Source organism: Myotis nattereri, assembly GCF_964212035.1.
Source record: "Myotis nattereri genome assembly, chromosome: 12".
NCBI classification, from domain to species: Eukaryota; Metazoa; Chordata; class Mammalia; order Chiroptera; family Vespertilionidae; genus Myotis; species Myotis nattereri.
Genome location: NC_138087.1, coordinates 48,257,624 through 48,278,289, shown reverse-complemented (window position 1 = coordinate 48,278,289; position 20,666 = coordinate 48,257,624). Strand labels below are relative to the sequence as shown.

At 41.4% G+C, this 20,666-nt stretch overlaps 1 protein-coding gene across 2 annotated transcripts in view; it reads left to right on the top strand.

Moving 5' to 3' along the window:
- LOC308528008 (transducin-like enhancer protein 1) overlaps window positions 1-20,666 on the top strand; it is an 89,197-nt gene that overhangs the window by 19,146 nt on the left and 49,385 nt on the right. The window contains exons 5-6 of one of the 2 annotated variants that reach the window (XM_081103461.1): window positions 10,945-11,007; window positions 12,421-12,525. In XM_081103461.1, the coding sequence (XP_080959587.1) occupies window positions 10,945-11,007; window positions 12,421-12,525 (168 nt within the window). The remainder of the gene's footprint in view (window positions 1-10,944; window positions 11,008-12,420; window positions 12,526-20,666) is intronic. The other variant, XM_081103462.1, reaches the window with a different exon arrangement.

Genomic DNA, 20,666 nt, shown 5'->3' with positions numbered 1-20,666 from the left:
CTTCAATATACTAGTGAAGTTTGTCATCTAGGATCCTTGTACTTAGCATCTTCTTAAATACTTAAAAGCTTTTCCAAAAGGTTATGCTTTGAAAAATTTTCACCAGCATTCCAGATTTCATTTTAATCATGAGCTAAGTAAGATGCTTTGAGAAAATAATTTTTTCTCCCCTGCTGACTTCACTGCGCACAAGTTTTTTTCTACCTCAGTGGCTCCCAACCTGTGATGCCCGTGCTTGCTGGGCACAGCAGTGCATGCTCTTCCTAAAGCAGAGGCAGGCTCTCAATTTGTAGTGGAGTCCCCTCCCTTAAACAGTCTTCTGGCCACTCGCCGAGTAAATTGCATTCTGGTGCTGTGCAGGTTTCTTGGTGCATGATGTTGATTGAAAAGTAAATCCCAGGTTCCAACTGGGAAGGCCAAGAACCTTGTCTTCCTTCCCAAGGTACCACCACTCCAGTGACTCAGATTGTGGGGGAGTAATGGTCTGGATGGGGCTTCCAGACTGAGACCGAGTTGGGGGCTCAGTGGCTTTGCCCTGGGGCCTCCCCGTTGCTGATGTCTCTAACTTGTGGCCATTTTGCTTTGTGCCACATGGTGTCCTGGTGGACTAGTTGCTTCCCTAAGAAGTTGCTCTGGGAGAAGAGCGGCCGTGTCATTCATGTGTAGCAAAAAATTAGGACGCACTGTCCACAGGCACCTCAGGCAGGAAATTCCTTTCCCACTATCTGGGTTGGCTAGAGATTCCAACCCGTTAGAGAAATATTCATGCCAAACTGCTGAGCCAGTTTTCTCCAAAGAAGATGTGGGGAGCAGGGTGATGGGAAATGCTCAAACCAATGATCAACAGTGCGCTGGTGGCTTGCTTTGTCCTGCTGGAAGGTATGGAGATAGTGATCCCAGACAGTTGAAAGTCAGTTCCAACCAAAGATAGGCCTACAAGGTAGTTACAATGAAGAAGTGTTTTTAATTTTATTGCAAAGAAAATAACATTACAAAATTTGAAGGAAGAACCATCTCAGAAACACAGTTTTCAGAGGTAACTTGATATTTGCATACTCCTGGGCAGCCATTGTCGCTACATATTTTATATTCGTAATTGTAATTTTAGCCTTCCTGCAATGATGATGATGTAGTCGGCTTTTCCTCCCACTAATTCTGTTATTGTATGATATTATCTAATTTCTTAAGAATTCCCTCATGACTAAGACCTGTGAAGAGGGTGAAAGGTGTGTGTTTGCTGGGATGTGTTTCAGGGGAGGCTTGTTCGCTTTCCCTTCTGAGAACAATAGGTGATGACTTCACAGAGGCGCTCTGTGATTCACCCTACTGAGTTTGTCTTAAAGACCTTCTGTGGCTTTACAGAGTGCATTTTCCTTTGAGGCTGCCAAATGCTGTCTTTTTCTATCATGGGACAAGTCAATATGATTTCATGTGAACAGCACACTGTCTGAACCCCATAACAAGGGCTTCTGAATAATGGAAATGTGCTGTTTAGGCACCAAAACAGCTGCCATGCTTTTGTCAGGGATGCATCTTTACCAAACTGACAAATTAAACTCCAAATGCTCTGCTTGGCAACAGTTGGGTCAAAACATTTAAGTCATTAATTAGAAGGAACTGAAGGGGGGAGGTGGAATTTACACAAATACACAGTGTTGCAGACTCAACGTCATCTTGGAAATGCAACTGAATTCTTAAAAAAAATAAGTGCAGCCCTCAAGTGGGGCCAGCCAAGCTTGTCATTTGCAAATAAATCAAAAGACCATCATTGCTAGAAGGGAGAACCAATGAATAGAGTTGCTTTGTCATTCTTTGATAGGCCCCATATTCAAGCCTGCTATTAAAAATGAATGCATTCAAGAGACTCTGCATTAAGAACATAAACAATTAAGGGCACTTGAGTTGCTCTGCTGAGAGCTGCCACGAAGGAGATACAAGAGCAAGAGCTTTCTCCGGAGATGCAGGCCCTGCAATCTGTCTCAGGAGGAGCCAGAGAATGGGAGCAATTAGTGTTGCTATCACCGCCCCAGCAGCCTTCAGCAGGTTTCCCCCCTTTCTCTTAACCCCCTCCTTGTTTCCAAAGAAGCCACAGTGAAGGATGAGCAGTGAAAGGATAGAGTCGGCGCGCCCAGTTGGAAAGGGCTCAGATTTAGAATGCGGTAGGAGCTGCCAAGTGAGGGGGAGATGGAACACAAAAGTTATTATCTGCCAGTAATTGGTGACTTATGTTCTGATTAATTGAGCCACTAAAGGGTTTCTGTCATCTGGTACCCTTTGTTTTGTTTTAATCATAGGGTTTAAGGAGGGGGCGAGATTACATTGCCACGGGTGGAATCATTTAAATGAATATCGTTTGAGGTTGTTTCCCACAGTAGGCAAATGTGTTCCAACACCCTCCGTTGGTGCATCTTGCCTTGGTCTTGTTTTGTAAAAAACAAAAAAATGTGTGGAGAAGGCGGCCATGGCATTGTGGCAAGGCTCTGGAGAGAGGCAGACCTGGCCTACCGGCCCACTTGGGTAAACCCTAGTTTCAGGGGACCTGCTCAGATTGAGGATTTGAGAGTAGGTGTAAGAGGACCTGCAGTGTGCTAAGCAGTAGGCTCTGCCGCTGTTGTGGTTAAGGGATGACAGCGGTTCTCGGCTGTGGTCTTAGTCCAGTAACCACACATCACCTGGAAACCTGAGCGCAGTGCTGATGCTGGGGCCCCAGATCGCTTGACTCCGAATCTGGGAGGGGGACCCAGCTGCTATGCTTTTAGCAAGTCTCTCAGGCGATTCCAAAGCATTCTTAGGTTTGAGAGTTCCTCATGACCTCATTACAACCTCAACTAATGACACCTCAAGTTCTTTCCTTTTTTATTGATTTTTTTACGGAGAGGAAGGGAGAGGGATAGAGAGTTAGAAACATTGATGAGAGAGAAACATTGATCAGCTGCCTCCTGCACACCCCCTACTGGGGATGTGCCCGCAACCAAGGTACATACCCTTGACCGGAATCGAACCCGGGACCCTTCAATCTGCAGGCTGATGCTCTATCCACTGAGCCAAACCGGTTAGGGCCCCAAATTCTTTTCATTTGGATTTACCCAAAATGTGATTAGTCGGCTTATTGACACAATTCTATTTTAAATGAAAGCTACTCTGATGCATTAAAATTTAAGGTAAAATTAACCCTTTCATGAGGTGTATGGTGAGGGATAGTAGTAAATCTGGTGTGAATATTGGGTACTCTAAAGTAGGTCTCTAGGCAAAGGTCCCTCCTCCCCCCTCCAAAATAGACAGTGCTATATTAGGAGATTGTTTTCAGTGTTTTGCATCTGTCATTTTGGGTATGTGGTTTTTATTTAAACATCTTGACTTTTCTCCAGGTATATAAATGTCATCTGCAGGAAATAGAGATGTATTTGTAGATGTGATTTTGTGGATTTTGCTCTATTGGTGGGCCAGATTGATGTTAGTACTGATACACTAACACTGTCTGCCTGAGGAGAGAACTAAAGTGCAGTTTGGCTGTGACTTGCTTATCTAAGGTTCACAATTGATAACTGAGGTCCCTTGTAAAATGCCTACATCCATAGCAGGGCAGTAAGGATGCAGTGCCCCTGTTGTTGACAGACGGGGGCAGTTCTTGTGATACCATTGTTGGCTGAGGGACGGCATGGCCTTGGCCTTGTGCTGTTGCAGTCCTGTTTGGGTTGTATTGCTTTGCAAAACAAAGCTGAATTTATCAGCTTTATTTCTGATCTTGAGTACGTCCCAATTTTCCGTTTCCGCTTCCTGGAGAAAGGACTAGGCAAAGAGTGTGGCCTCTAATATTGCTTTATGATCCTGGGCAAGTCATTTCCTTTCGACGTCGGTTTCTCCATGTGTGACGTGAGGATTGTAAGAGGGCCAGGCACCCACATGGTTTCATGGTTTGCCAGCATTGTTGTGACTCAGTGCCACTGTCAATCACAGAGGTGGTGGGCCTGACCACCCTTTTCTCTCTTTCCACTTTAATAATAGAGTTAGACAGTAAATCAAAGGTGGTGTTCACAAGGTCACTGGAAGAAAATAAAAAGTCACCAGGAACCCTACCTCACAGCATAATCACCGTTTTTATTTTGGATATCAACAGTCCTTGGCCACATGCATATGTTGTAAAAAAAAAACACACAGGCACACTAACATCACGTCTTTGTTCTCCTCCTGCTTCATCTGGTAATGTGTTGGCTATTTAAACATCATTATCGTACATGTGACTTTAATGGTTACTTGCCTTGTCTTTGGGTCTAGTACTGTTCTCCTGGTATTAGACAACTGATTTCTCAGGAGGGCAAATGTTAAGATTTTCAGAAATTCTGCAAATGTTTCTGATGTGTTCAACTGCTGTTACATCGTTACCTGTTTTTTCTCTTTGCTTTGAAACCAGTGCTGCAGTGAACAGCTTTATGCATGAAATGCTTTTCATTTGAACTATTTCCTTAAGATAAATTCTTAGCTGTGGGAAGCCTTACCAGAGGGTTTGAATAATTTCATGCTGTTAGAACACATTGCCCAGTTGCTTTCTAAGATGACTACCAATTTACTCTGTCATCAGTAATGTTATGATGGTTTCTGTTTCCCAGAGGACTCATCAATGTTGGGTCTCATTAATTTTTTTAATAAACTAACTTAACTGGTCCAGAATGACCCACCTTACAACAAAGCTTCCGGTTTTTTTTGGTTGCTGGTGAGGGTGAACATTTTTTCTGTATTTAACATTGTCATTTCACAGATTCAGAAACTTCTAGTCAGAAGTGATTTAGACGTTATCTATTTTCCTTTGTGTGCGTTGTTTTCATATTCTTTTTTTAAAATTTATTTCAGAGAGAGTGAGAGGGAGAGAGAGAGAGAAAAACATCCATGATGAGAGAGAATCATCCATCGGCTGGCTTCTGCATGCCCCCTACTGGAGGTCGAGCTTGAAACCCGGGCATGTGCCCTGACTGGGAATTGAACCGGTGATCTCTTGGTTCCTGGGTGGATACTCAACCACTGAGCCATGCTGGCGGGGCTTGTTTTCATATTCTTGCTTGTCTATCTGTTCCAGACACAGGAGGAGGAGACAGGTGGGATAAAGGTCCTCCTCTGTTCTTGTTTCATTTCTTCTCCAGGCCATTTATTTAGAATTCTCAGGAAAGATGGTGTGGCTTTTGATGTTTCTTCAGTGAAACCAAAAAATCAGTTTGCCAGCCCTCAGCATAAACAGCATTTTTTATGATCCATCAATTTACAATTTAATGGTGATGGAGTTTCCCCTTCCATAGCTGACTTTGGGCAAGGTGCCATTGGATTGCTTTGAGACCATGGGCTATTACTCTTAAGCAATTCTCACCTTGTTTTGAGCTTCAATTAACATTCATTATACATGACTCTGTAGTGGAGAAGTGAGCAGACATTGGGGAGTGGCCTCTTCTCTTTGTAATTAGACTAGGTGTGAGGAGTATAAGAAGGTGGAGAGTCGAGCTTTTAGGAATCATAAAATCCTAAAACGTAAGTTCAGATGCCTAGAACATGTCTTCAGTTTAATACACCCAGGTTTGGTTCAAAATCTAGCCTTCGAGGTATTTGATCATATTTAATTTAGTTAAAATATGTGAATCTTATACCTACTAAGTGTTAATAAGAAACAATGAGCTCAAAATGGAGTCGCTTGTGTTAAGGCTCACATTGGCAAACCAAGACTTAATAGGTTTTTATCCTCTCCCAGGATCATAGCCGTTAACCAGTCAATAGCAGAAGTGAGGTAATCCAACTGATAGGCCCCCTCCATTCCCCTTAGGCGGGTGACCTTGCCTGAGAACAGTACGTTCTTCGCTAATAATTTTCTTTTTCCACTCCCTTTCTGCCTTTAAACACCTTTCCTTTTGGACAGCTCTTTGGAGCTTCTTTCTGTTTCCTAGATCAGATGCTGTCTGCTTCATGACTCATTGAGTAAAACCTATTAGATCTTCAAATTTACTCAGTTGAATTTTGCTTTTTAACATAAGATGTGATTTGTTACTGTAAACAGAGCCTTATTCGAACACTGTTTAGTAATAGTTTGTCTGGTTGCCTCTTGAGCATTGGGTGCAAGGGGATTCCATTTTAGACAGTGAACCATTCCTTAAAAGCACATGGACTGTGCCCTGTGGGCAGTGTTCGTGGCAGAGGGTGCAGAGGGGAGCTGTGTCAAATATTTAGTAGGTGTCTTGTTCTCATGTCTCCTACCTTGTCGTGTGGAGAAGACATGGGTGCTGAAAGCTATTAAGAATCTGTGTGGTAGTTTTATGTTAGATGTGATTTTAAACCTATGGACTTAATAGTAGTGTATCAAAGGGTGGCAAAGGCTATGGAAGAGTTCGTTTTCTGGTGTTACTGAGGGGAAAGGCAGCTTTCACACTGATGTGAGGTTGGCCTTCAAGGATTGGGTTAAGTCGGCAAACTCATTAGTCAACAGAGCCAAATATCAACAGTACAACGATTGAAGTTTCTTTTGAGAGCCAAAATTTTTAAACTTAAACTATTTAGGTAGGTACATTGTTATTAACTTAATTAGGGTACTCCTAAGGCTTAGGAAGAGCCACACTCAAGGGGCCAAAGAGCCGCATGTGGCTCGCGAGCTGCAGTTTGCCGACCACGGGGTTAAGAAAACAGCTCTTTGCAATAGTTCAGCTGTAGTTCACATGTTAACTTACTTGATTTTGATGAAACACTGAAGTAGATCGGTGATAAGAACTGTGGCCCACGTTGAAATGATTTAAAGGCACTACTAGTAGTACTGGTTTACTGAGAGGCAAACCCAAGTTTTTGGATGATGAGGTCCAACTCTGTTATCATAAGCAAGTCAGTTAGGGGAGCTGGCTTTGGCAAGGGAGAATAAACAGATAATTTGGATACCTGTTTCCTGTTGCCTCAGTGAATGGAGGCTAGCCATGATGGTAAGGCTGGATGTTGGGGCCTTTACCCAGGTGGTTAAGCTTCTGGGCACAAAGGGTTCCATGTAAATCTGGTTTGGGCATAGCTCTTGAACCTGACATAATGTTGTTGCCTTATATGGTGTCAGAAATACAGGGAAAGTTTAGTTATCAGTATTTATGACTATTAGCAGGAACCAAATACGGCTTCAGCTTTCATCAGGAAAATGATTTCCAGGTGGAAAATACAGTTAGCCTGCAGTTTTTTTCGTTGGAGTTGTCTAGCCTTTGCAAGAGGTAGAAAGCTGTCTGAAAAGCTTACAGAACTTTCTTAAAACCTGCTTAAGCAGGGCCACATACACAGTTAGCCTGCTTGCAAACTCTGTGGTCAGGAATGGAAACATGGGTAGAAAACACTACTTGTTAATTTGTGTTCAGTTATAGGTCTTGCATTGAAACAAGAGATAATATTATTGTCAGTCTTTATGCTGCTTTTCAGACTTTTTTAAGGGCTGTGAAAAACATTTATGAAATCCTCCTGGAGAGTGGTGGTAATGTTTTAGAACTCACAAAGAAAGCAGTCAGGGAAACCAATGGACCCATCTTCATGCTGCCTGGAGGTGTGAACTCTTCTTATGCAGAAGCCAGGGCAGCTCAGAGAATTTCTGGGTGAGCCAGAGGTGAGACTTGAATTTAGGCATCTTTGCTCAAAATGAAGCTCACTTGTCAGAGGACAGTTTAAGATTAGGGTTTACAGACCTGGCAGGAGCAGGAGGTAAGTGGGATAAAGGTCCTCTTCTGTTCTTGTTTCCATCTCTTCTCCAGGCCATTTATTTAGAGCTAGTGGTCCGGTGCACGCATTCATGCACATTGAAAGGAAATTAATTAGAAGAAAGATTCGTGTGGTAATTACGTTACTGCAAAAAATTACATGTCAAAATAGTATATATAATATAGTATTATAAAATTAAAATACATTGTGGGATTGGTGCCAGCAAGAGCTTTCTATGTATTGCGCATGTGCAAGTCAGTGTTTATTTTTAAATTGCCAGTGTGTGTCATATGTACCGGCCGGTCGGACGGACGGACGGACAGTCACTTAGCCTTTTATATAGAGAGAGAGATTCCCCGGAAAGATGGTGTGGCTTTTGATGTTTTTTCATCAATTTGATCTTCAACCTACCTCCTGTTTTTGTCTTACCTACTCTAACCCAATTTGTATGATCTATGCTTTAATCTGTACTTATTTTTTTAATAGCTAATACTATTAAAGTTTTACAAGTTCATTTCATTCAGACCAGCTTTTAAATGTCCCCTGACAGTTAAAATCAGTTCAACCTTAAAGCCACTCCCATGTAATAGCACATATTATTATTAATTAAAGAGGTCATTTTTTTCTTACACCAAAATAAATTCCATCAAGATCAAGTTCTTAAGTATAGAAAGTATAACCATAGCAGCACTAGAAGGAAATTAGAAAACGGTTTCTATAATTTTTGAGTGTTCTAATTCTGGCCCAAAAGCCAGAACATAAGAACAGTATTCTTTAGCTTGACCACATAAAAACTTAGTTATGCACAGCAAACAGCTATAGCAAATAAGGTTGAAAGACAAATGGCAAGCTGGGAAAACGAGGGGAAAGAGTCAATATTTGTCATATGGGAAGAATTACTACAAAAAGACAATGATAAATACCAAAGGAAAAACAGAGAAAGAAAAAAAAAATACAGAGGGTCAATAAATAAATGAAAAGATGTTTAATTTCAGGAAGAATCCGAGTGATGCAAATAAAACTGAGATAACGTTTTACTCTATTAGATGAATAAAGATTTTTTAAAAGGTCAACAAAACCCAATATTGACATTGTGGGAGAGCATGTACCCTTATAGACTGGCAATCATATAAATTGGTAAGCTTTTCTACTGGGCAGTTTATCAGCATGCATTCCAATTTAAAATATGCATACACTTTGACCTAACAGATTCACTTCTAGGGGTTTCTTTTAGAGATCTTTGTAGAGGGTTATCTGACACAGAATTTATAAATGTGGCAAATTAGATGAAATATAAATATCCACTGATACTGGGTGCTTAAACACAAGTAGGCTTGTATTTATTGAGTGGGAGAGTGTCCATGATACATTTTTGAGTAGAAATAACACATAGAAAAGCAGTATATATAGTGGGGGCCCTTGATATAAATAAAAGTCTCTCCACTCTGGGCTTCTGAGTGCCTCAAATGATGCTTCCCAGAATCACCACAGTGTTACCTCAGGGTTATCCCTGGATGAGAGACCTAGAGTTATTTTATTTTTCTATATACATATCTGTGTGTACTTCAAGTGACTATTAATCATTTTTTTAAGATTAGGAAACCTTAAGTGTGAATTTTGGACAAGGGGGAAGTGTGGAATGCTGTTTGGATGTATCGTAAATAGGGAGTGGGGGGCAAGGACTACGAGTCCACCAAGGGCATTCATCCTCCTTTACACACACACACACACACGCACACACACACACACACACACACACACCACACTCACCCACCCTCCCTAACCCTGCTGTGCTGGTGCTTTCTAGGGGAATTATGACCTTGAGTTAGATTGATCGGTGAATTGGGTATGGCTGCCCTGTACTATTTTTACACCTGGTGCAGCTGCACCCTTTTTCCATATGTCTGTTTGTCCTGCTGGTTAAAGCAAGGTCTATACCAGTCATTTCCTCTTCTAGTACTACATTTCTAACAAGGCCCCGGCTGGAACCCTCTCTCATTGGTAGTCAGGGAGAATTGAGTTGGGTTGACCCCAATCCAATCCCATCCAACCGAAGGCCTTGTTACTCATTGTTAACTAGAATCATCTTAGAGGACAAAAAGCAGCTCTTGTTTGATATACTTCATTATAGGGTTTCTGAGGTTTCTACTTTATCTTACTTTTTCCAGTCTCTGTTTCTCAAGGGCATGGCTATGTGCTTCATAATTTTCTTCTGCTCATGATCCTTTTCATTACCTAATCCACTATCAGGTGGCATTAGTAAGTAAGCATTGATGGAAAATGATGGAATAAATAAGGTCAAATCCGGGACTCTTTTAGATGACTTTTTTTTTTTCCCCCTTTTAAAGGCAGAACTGGTTCCTTGAAGTTAGAGGAAAGGAAGGCAGAGTTGCTTTGCATTTTTGTGCAGGGTGTTGGCAGTGGGGCAGGCAGGTGGATCCTATCCTATGCTGGAAGCAGAAGCACCCTTTTTCCCCTCCCTTGCCAGTCTGTCCCTTGTAGCAGAAGGATCTTGTGGATTTGGAGCTGGGCAGAGACTCTTCCTACTTTCTTTACAACAGCTTGGGTCACAGACACTCAGGACACGTTTCGTTATGTCCAGCTGAACTGTGGACCCTGTACTGAGGTCTTCATATTTGATGCTGAATTGTGTTGAAACTTTACAGATACTCAGAACATCTCGATGTGACTGTCCCTCTGGACTCGAGTTCTGTTTTAATATTACGTATTTTCTTGGCTTGTTTGCAATTTCGAGACTTAATGAAAGCTACTAACATTAAAATACTGTTTCAGTTGCAAAAGAGTTGGGACGAGTGGAAAGAGGCTGCTCTCGCTGTATAGACCTTGTATGGAAAGCTCAGTTGCTTTGATGCTGTTTCTGATGCTAGCTTGAATGAACTTGCTGTAACTACATAAATGTGCCCGGTACACCATAATTGAATAAGTATTCGAAGGGGTTTGCAATCACCAGGTTAAATGATTATATAGCCTTAAACCACGTAGATTTTCCAATTCAATTAAAGTGCTCATTATCTCTTATTTAAGTGACCAATAAAGCGTGCAGTTATGTCTTACTTTGCAAGTGGGATTAATATCTACTGTTTATCTCAAGATAAATATTGTTAAGGTAGCTGGGAAAAGCAATTTTATGCCCTCAAGAGAGATAGTGGAGGGCTAAAGTGGTGGGTGTGAAGTTTTATCTTTCTGAACTGATTATGAAGTATACTAAACATTTATGTGGCTTTGTCTTTATAGACTGAAATCGCCAAGAGATTGAATACGATTTGTGCACAAGTCATCCCATTTCTGTCTCAGGAAGTAAGTAAAACTGTTCAGCTGTTAAAGTGCAATTATGTTGCTTCTCTGTTTGCAAATTAGCTAGTTTTAAGATGTTAATTTTATCACAAGGAACAAGTGTGAAGAACATCTGTTACAGCTGTGGTGTATACACCCCTGCTATTCCATCTAACGGAACTGAGGGCACACTGTAGAAGTGCTGGCAAAAGCTCAACCTCAAATTTTTTTCCTTTGGAAAACTGCAAAATGACTATCAAACATATAAAGTTTATTTTAAATTAAATTAATTTATAAGTTTAATTGCTACTGATGATTCCAAGTGTCCTTTCTCTAGAGAGCTTTTCTTATTCTGAATTTTAAAAATGGGTCCATTAGGGTTGACTTGACCATGGAAGCAGGTATTTCATTTGTACTTGTATAATGATTGACTTAGTGCTGTCCATGGAGGGAGTGGGTGCCAGTACTCTTGAGGATAAACTAAGTGTTCATGTTACCTTAACTTATGGATGGAGATATATATATATATATATATATATATATATATATATATATATATGCCATTTTTATTAAGATTCAAAGCCACAGAGGTTTAACTGTAATATTTTGAGAGAGGAAAGCTCTATATATGACTAATCTGTGAGATTGACTCAAAACCAGTATGTTTTAGTTTGACCTTAAAGTTTACCTTACTTTTGGATACAAGCTTATAAATGCTAAACAAGGATGCACATATTTTGAGATAAAGTTTGTTGGACTGGGAGCTGAAATATGGGCTGTCCGTTTAGTTGTCATCAGCTGCTCCATACCCAGCCATCTCTGCTCTTCTAGCAGCCTCTTCCAGCGTAACATGTACTCCCATGTTCAGTAATCCTGGTCTCTGCTGTGGTCTGTCCCATGCCTCTGAAAGCACAGGTGTGGCTTTGTTTTTACTTGTGGGTGGAAGTTGGGAGGTGGGTAGAGTGTTTCTGGACTGTGAACTAAGAGTGGGTCTTTCCCTTGTGGAGGGTTAACTGTCTAAAGAAGATGAATTACCATAGTTTCCAAAAACGACTTGAGTGTTGAGATGTGTTGACCAGAGAACTAATAGAAGATTTGATGTTTAAATGATCCCATACTATTTATTTTCTGAAGCCCCAGGTTAACCATTTTTGATGTCCTCTTTGACTTTGTACCATTCTGAGCCTAATTTTTCCACCAGAAGTTCGGTGGTGACTAGTGTGGGTTAGAAACAAGGAAGCACTGCTCTGGTTTCTTTCCCTTTTCTGCACGTGTTCTGTGAAATAATGGGTGCTCGACACACTACATATAAATCCAGACTTTGCATTATCCTTCAGTCTGCATCGCATGTGGCGTTTGCCCTTTTGTTGTTATCCTTGGAAGGTACGTGACGTTCTTGGCTGCCTTGCTTACCCTCTCTTCTCGTTGTTTTCAAAGCATCAACAACAGGTGGCGCAGGCTGTCGAACGTGCCAAACAGGTGACCATGGCAGAGTTGAATGCCATCATCGGGGTACGTGGCCTACCAGGTCTACCTCCTACAGTGTGTATAACCAGCTTTCATTTCTTATTAATTTGATGGCTTAATCTCTGTATATAAAATATTTGGGTAGCTTAACACTGACCTGTTTGATAAGGGTGGGAAGGGGGTATTCAGGTATGCTGAGCTGTGCTGGGGAAGAGAGATTAGCATAAGGGAAGTGATAGGAGAAACCGTTTTAGGAGGAGAAGAAAAATCAGTCTACTTTTTAATGGGAAAATAAATATCCTTGAGCCTGTGACACTTAAGCCACGTTTGCTCCAGTAGTCAGATAAAAAAAAAACCTTTAGGTTAGAGTTTTAAACTCTTCCTTATTCTGTCCTATAACTTTAGATCACAGTGAAGTCAAGGCACATCTCATAATGACCATTTCATTTAGTTTCTTTGCTTTTGCCTTTTGCTTTCCTAGAGTATTGGGACCTTTCTAACTGCTTGGTCTTCCTCTTTCTTGTGCCTCTTCCATGAAGTTTTCAGTGACACCCCAATGAAAAAAACTCTCTCTTGCTGTTGAAGAAGTGATAATTGTCTGTCCTTCTGCCCTCTAGCCTTTCACCAGGTTTCGGCTCTCCTGTTTTGAGTTCAGTTAGTGCTCCTCGCTGGCAACTGGTTGTCAGTCACAAGTTATTTGCTCTGCATTAATGAGCCTGGTGAACCCTGCAGTCCATCCCCTGCGTGAGTTTATCTGCTCCCAACCCCCAACCCCCTTCAGGGTCCAGGATGGCTCTCAGATTTTCTGCCCTTCTGGACCAAGTGAAAGAAGTAGCTGGAACAAGGGACCATCCTTTCTGATTTTATTCATAAGTGAGTGCCTTGAGCAGATTCAAATCACTCATTTATCAATTTATGTTAATTGCTTGTGAGAAGATGCCCTGCTGGTCTTTATAGTTCCCTCAGACACTTTGTAATGATAATTAGACATGCTGCTGTACGGATTAAGAGTGCCATAGTCCAATGACGGCCACAGACAATGGAACCAGTTAATCCATCAGGGTTTAAAATTACATCCCAACTGGAGATGGGGAAAAAACATAAGAGCCAAGGAGGATTAAAGAATGAGCCTCAGCTTGAAAACTCTCCTTTCATCAGTTTCTCAATTGCAGATCTGCAGTCGGGTTGCCTGTGGTAAGCTATTGGCAGTCAATTAGGTGAAATAAACTGGGAGGGTGACCTTCATTTCCTTTTAATAGCTTTTTCCTCCCTGAAATGGGGAGCTTCAGTGGATTTTCAGCTTAAATTTTATTCAAGCTGCTTTATTACACTTGACAGCTTAGCTCTGCATAAACAATTCTTCCCTTCTCCTCCCCCCAATTCCAGGCTCTGCATTTCTCCCCCTTTAGTATCACATTTTTGACTGTTACTTAGTGGGCTCTCTAATCACATTCAACAAAAAACACAATTACATCTGCATTTGTCTGCTGCCTTCTGTACCCTTTTCTTGTGTAATGAATTGCTTTATTTCAGAGATCAAATCAAATATTCACTGGTACTTTTGCATGTACCGTGTTTGATTAGCAAAGACTAATAGCAAATTGTACTTGTAGCTCAAGCACAGAATTTTTTAACCCTAATGAATGAGGATGGAAAAGCCTGTTTTGATTAAAAGAAAACATATGCAAAGCAGGTCTCAAGTACCCAGTTAAACTTTGTGGAACACATTTGTTTTCTGATAGGCTCTAAATTTTTACATATCATTTCTTGATGGTAAAACTTGTATTTTTAAATTCTCAAAGGCACTGCCCAGTACAACACATCAGAAAGGGGAAAATTGTATCAACCAAATGTTTATAGGTAATACTCATTTTGAGCCAAATCAGAAAATAAAAATAGGTTGTTTTAGAAGGGCAGATGAACCGCTAATTTTATGAATGGCTTTAGTCCAGGAAACATGTTGTTGAGATTAGAAAGGCAGATTAGCTCTGCTAGCTAGCAACAATAACGCAAATCAGTGCATTGGGCCCAGCACAGGACTACACGCCAATTGCATGTCTTCAGCCTGTGTGGTTTTTATCATTGTAATTTTTGAATCAGTGTATTATAATTGTAATTTTTTGAATCGGTGTATTAATTTATGTCAGCAGGCTCTTTTAAAGTTTGTAGTGATCAATAATTACCCCGAACCATAAGTTTCATGCTCTGGCATATGCTTGATTTTTGCTTGAAAGGAATTGCATGCGTCCTGGAAAATCGAAGTAGCATAAAATTGGGTTGACAATTCAGTAGACCTTTGACCTCCTTCATTGAACATGCAGTGTGTCAACCTGTCTCCCCAGAGGGGAGGAGGCTCCGGGAGGCTGTCTGTTCCTACAAGCAGCAGCTGCGCGCAGAGTAAATGCAGCCCGGTTTGATAGCAGCTGTCAGTATTGTTCAGGGACCGACTTAGGGGGAACGAACAATGGGAGAGGCCACGCTCTTGGTCTGCATCGACTTTCAGGCTAAGAAAAGAAATAGTCATTTAACGGTTTAGACATCTATTACAAGTGTGAAAGATCATGAAAGAGTACCCTTTAAAATGCAAATGAGCCGAAACATTCTCATTCCCTTTAAGGTACAATCAAGGAGCTCACTGCTTGCTTGACAGGGCTAACGATATTTCTCTTTAGCAAACCAGGAGAAAGTTAAATATTCTCAAGGACACCAAGCTTCTAGGCAAACTCAGCTTGTGTCCCAGGACTATGGATGCTCTTTTAGGAGAAGAGGATATATTTTTTCCATTCTCGTTGAGTGAATTAATGGTGCCCATTTCTCACCAGCATAGAAAACTTGTTCTTCTATCTGATAGAAAAACTGAATTTTAAAATCTTTTCCACCACGGCACCTGCCTTCAACTTTAAATTACTGGCATGTAAGATTCTTAGATAGTTGAAATTTGGAGAAATTATTGAAATGGTTTTGTTAAACATTTTTTTTTCCTTTTTTTTTTATTGCTTAAAGTATTACAAAGAGTTGTTAAACATTTTTAATAGCTTTCACTGATAGCAAAATTGATAATTTGCAGAATAGTAACTGCTGCTCTACTTTTTGAATTTTGCTTTTCATAAGCTCCTTTGCTATTAAACACGTTACATTCTTATAACAATAAAAGAATATTTAATAATACAGAGATCTTAAAAGACACAGGGTTTATTTGTTTTGACACACAGCTCACTTGTGCTTTAGAAACAAGTTCATTGTGCAAAGGGAACTTAACTCATTTGAGACCTTGATTTTTGTTTTTTTATTTTTTTTATATATCAGGATAGTCTACAATTTAAGCAACATCCCTCAAAGATTTTCTTTGAAACTTTGGAATTGTGTTAAAAATGCTTAAAATAAAACAGATTCGTAAAATGCTGAAACACTTGTTTGTGGGACAGTTAAAGGCTACCTGAAGGCAGATAAAAACCAGGAACTCTTCAAGATAATTCCCCGCTGTCTTGGGGAGTTTGGAACAAAGACACTAATAATTAATTTTAGTTGAATTTGGGATTCCAAATAACTAGTGTTACTTTTAAGCTAGGTTATATGACATAAATAATCAATATCAAAAACAGTTAGGTATGTACATATCTGTACATAAAATTCTTTTTAACTGAGGTGTAATTTCTATGCAGTGAAATGCAGAGATCTTGCATGTACAGTTTGATGGCCTTGGGCACATGCACAGCCCTGTAACCACTCTTCTCTGGTGCAGAGTGTTTCCATCTCCTAAGGAGGTTAGGTTCCCTGTCCTTCTCAGCAGTTTCCCCCACCTCTTCAAAGACGATTAGGTTTTGATTAGAAAGAAAACAGTAGTGAAGTGTGGTTTTCTTTTTTAAAAGAAATTGAGTAGGATACCGGTGCTTCCACTTTTTAGCTTTGTGACCTCATATGATCCATTCACCTTGATCAGTGTCTCATCTGTAGATGGACAGTACCATCTCGCTTGCATGGCTTTTGTGGGGATAAGACCCTTGAACTGCAGTTTTGTCTGCCTGGTTTCTCTACGTGTCTGGAGCAGATCTGTGGTTCAGTTGGCCAAGCCCCCTGTGAGGGGTGGCTGTTCCTCCTGTGTCTATTCTAGTGGTTACCTGGATGTTGGTGTCTGAGATTAGACCTAGCCAGATGCTCTGCTCCTGCCACTACATTGTTATGCATGCGTGACTTTTAATGAGGACACAGCAGTGCAAAAGTGCTGCCATTTAACTTTAAAATATATATATTGATTTCAGAGAGAGGAATGGAGAGGGAGAGATGGAAGCATCAATGATAAGAAAGAGTCATTGATCGGCTGCCTCCTGCACACCTCCTACTAGGGATCTAGTCCGCAATCCTGGCATGTGTCCTGACTGGGAATGAAACCCTGACCTCCTGGTTCATAGGCCAATGCTCAACCATTGAGCCACACTGGCTGGGCTGCCATTTAACTTTTGATGAACAAACTTAAAGTTCAAAACCAAGGGGTTAAAGTTAAGTTTTGGGAACAAATGTAGAGAGAATTGAGAAGCAAAAATGTGAGTAAGGGAATAAGGCCTCTGCTGGCACTGGGAGGTGGCAGGGATCATTGTGAAAGAATTGGAAGGCGAGATGTCCAGGTGAACAGTGGGGGTTTTCCTCCCCATACCACGATATGCCAGATTTCTGGTAACTGCCTCCATACTAACTGTGGATATAAGACAATTTGAGCAGTTTCTTATAGCAATTGCCCGTGAACTTCAGGAACTCAAGAAATTTGGGGTTAATGTAGGTAACTTTGTTTTTCCTTTCTCATTTATTTGTATACAATCTGACTTACTTTCCATGAATATAACTTCTGTCAAAGCCTATGGGAGCCTCAGGTTTGGGGCTCCATTTATTGGTTAGATTTGTATATTCTTTCTTCATAGGCAAATGTGTAATGCTCTTCACTTTAAAACAACTTAGTATGAAGTAAGTGTAGGGTATTTTGTGATGCTGGCTGGGTTTGTTTGTGTAGGGGATGGCTGTGAGTACAAACTCCTGATGTGTCTGGAGCAGGAGCCTTTCTGTCTTTAAGAGATTGAGTTGTAGACCTAAAGGGCTCCCATTGTTGCAGGAGATGATTGGTTTAAGGATTAGCAAAATGTTGGATTATTTTTCTCCTCAGGCTGTAGCTGTTAGCTATCTATAGGATTGTAATGTGTGATGTTTAAGAGGATGAGGTTAGCCTCTTATTCTTATGAGTATGCAGTTAATCCCTGGAAAGCCCATCAATAACCCAGCTATAAGTTTCTTTATAAAACAATTCGCCCTAGGAGGATAATGCCTAGCCTGCTACCAATAAGAGAAAATGAAATGGCCACAACAAACATGGCTCTTCTAGCTCTGCAAACTTATATTTGGTGACATACCCTCCACTTAAAATTCAGCAGTTCAGTTCTTTGTTTGTTAATCCTCACCTGAGGATATTTTCCCATTGATTTTTAGAGAGAGTGGAAGGGACAGGGAGAGACATACAGAGAGAAACGTCAAGGTGTGTCAGAAACACATCAATTGGTTGCCTCACACACCTGCCCTGACCAGGGCCGGGGATTGAGCCTGCAACCGAGGTACATGCCCTTGACTGGAATTGAACCCAGGACCCTTCAGTCTACAGGCCGACACTCTATCCACTGAGCTAAACCTGCTAGGGCCAGTTCTTGTATTAATTTTCCAAAGAGAGCGAACAGTATTGCAAAGAAGTCTTTTATGCACCTTACTTCTCCTTTGGTTCAAGTTAGTTTTTCACTGAGCACAGCTAGGTCTCTTCGACAAGTGCAGGGTTGGCTTCAATGTCTGGGTTCTTCCAAATAGAGTGCTTTTCAGTTATTAATGTCCCCATGTGTTTTTTTCATGTGACTTGTACTTGATTCCTTGGGAAAAAGCCTAGTATTGAGCATCCCAGACTTGTGCAACCATCACTACTACCTAATTCTAGAACATCTGTAACACTCCAAAAAGAAATCCCATGTCCCCATTAGCAGTCAGTCCTCTTGCCCTGCCTCCCTTGTCTCTGGATTTGTCTATTCTGAACATTTCATATAAATGCAGTTATATAGTATGTGGCCTTTTGTGGATGGCTTCTTTCACATGCTATAATGTTCTCAAAGTTTATTCATGTGTGGCATGTACTTCAGTCCTTTTATAGATGAACTAGTGACCCGTAGGATGAAATCGCGCTAGACCTGGGACCCGTACTTCCCCAACCCCCCCGCACCATGGGACCACCCCGAGTCCTGCCCCACATGGCTGGTGCGCCACAGGATGGCCCCGAGTCCTGGAGTGCAGCCCCGATGCCCTGCCTCCAGGCTGCGCGCAGCGGCTGCCGGGCCTCGCCCCTGTGGCATGCACGCAGGGCCATGGAAACCCCGGCAGAAATCACGGGAATTGGCCACCAGGACCTCGGAAACCCCGGCAGAAGCCATGTGAAGCAGAAGCCATGTGAAGCAGAAGCCATGTGAAGCAGAAGCCATGTGAAGCAGAAGCCTGCTGCCCCGCCCCCGCTGTGTGCACCACCATCTTGTACAGTGTTATGGCATGATGGTCAATTTGAATATTACCTTATATAGGATAATATTCCATTGCCTCAGTATACCACTTTTAAATATATGTATTTTTATTGATTTCAGAGAAAGAGAGGCAGGGAGATGGAGAGATAGAAACATCAATGATAAGAATCATTGATTGGCTGCCTCCTGCAAGCTCCCTACCGGGAATTGAGCCACAACCTGGGCGTGTGCCCTGACCAGGTATCAAACCCTGACCTCCTGGTTCATAGGTCGACACTCAATCACTGAGCCGCCACATGGCTGGTCTACCATATTTTTTGATCCACTCATCAGTTGATGGACATTTAAGTTGTTTCCACCTTTTGACTATCTTCTCTATCTATAAAAGCCTAATATGCAAATGTCCCCTTGGGAGTTCAACCCACCTGGGAGTTCGATAGCTCGCTATGACATGCACTGACCACCGGGGGGCGGCATGGAATGAAGGAAGGCCCCAGCGGGCAGCTGCTAGGGACCCTACCCGTGTATGAATTTCATGCACTGGGCCTCTAATTATGAATAATGCTGCTTATGAGCATTTGAGTACAAGTTTTTGAGTGGAATCACTGGGTCATATGGTAACTTTGTTTAACTTTTTGAACAATGGCCAGACTGTTTTACAAAAGCAGTGGATGAGAATTTCAATTTCTCTACATTTTTGTCAACAGTTGTTATTGTCCATCTTTTGATTCTAGCCATCCTAGTGGGTATGAAGTGGTGTATTTCTTCTATATATATATATATATATATATTTTATTGATTTTTTACAGAGAGGAAGGGAGAGAGATAGAGAGTTAGAAACATCGATGAGAGAGAAACATTGATCAGCTGCCTCCTGCACACTCCCTACTGGAGATGTGCCCACAACCAAGGTACGTGCCCTTGACCGGAATCGAACCCGGGACCTTTTAGTCCGCAGGCCGACGCTCTATCCACTGAGCCAAACCGGTTACGGCTGAAGTGGTGTATTTCATTTGTGGTTTTGGTTGGCATGTCCCTAGTGGCGAATAATGGTGAGCATTTTTTTTTTCCATTAAAACCTTATGCGGTTTTAGGAGTGAATCTTCCTAAATAAACATGACTTTTTAAAACTTATTGTAATTCAAGCCTGTAAGTCCCAGGGTCTTGGTCACTGTCACGACTGTAACAGTCATTTAGGGCAGTTTGGATAAGCAAGTCGGTGACGATGCAGACTGAGTTGGCCTGTAGATTAGCTGAAATGTAGAAAGAATAAGGATGAGTTCAGATCCTTCTCAGAATTTTAGGCCTTCATCCTGGTGCCTGTCTGCATACAGGCCATCATTCTTTACCTCTCTGTGTCATTTTCTGTGTGCTGCTGTATTGAGATCGGGCCTTTGGATTGTTGTTGATGCTTTATTTTAGTTTTCTTCCAGTGTTTTGAGCATTCTTGGCCCCAGAAGGCAGTTTTTGCCTGTTTATCACCCTTAGCTCTTTTCATGCAAGAGGCCATTCACGTAATGGGATGTTTTCAGATAACTTTTGTAGAGTCTTTGATTTTCCCACTTGTTCGCTGTAGCATACCACTGTTGTTTTTTTTCTACCCATTAAATGCCAGTGCAGAAAAAGAAGTGAGTGTTTTAAAGAATAGGGAAATAGCAGAAATCAAGAGTGATTGGAGAGAAC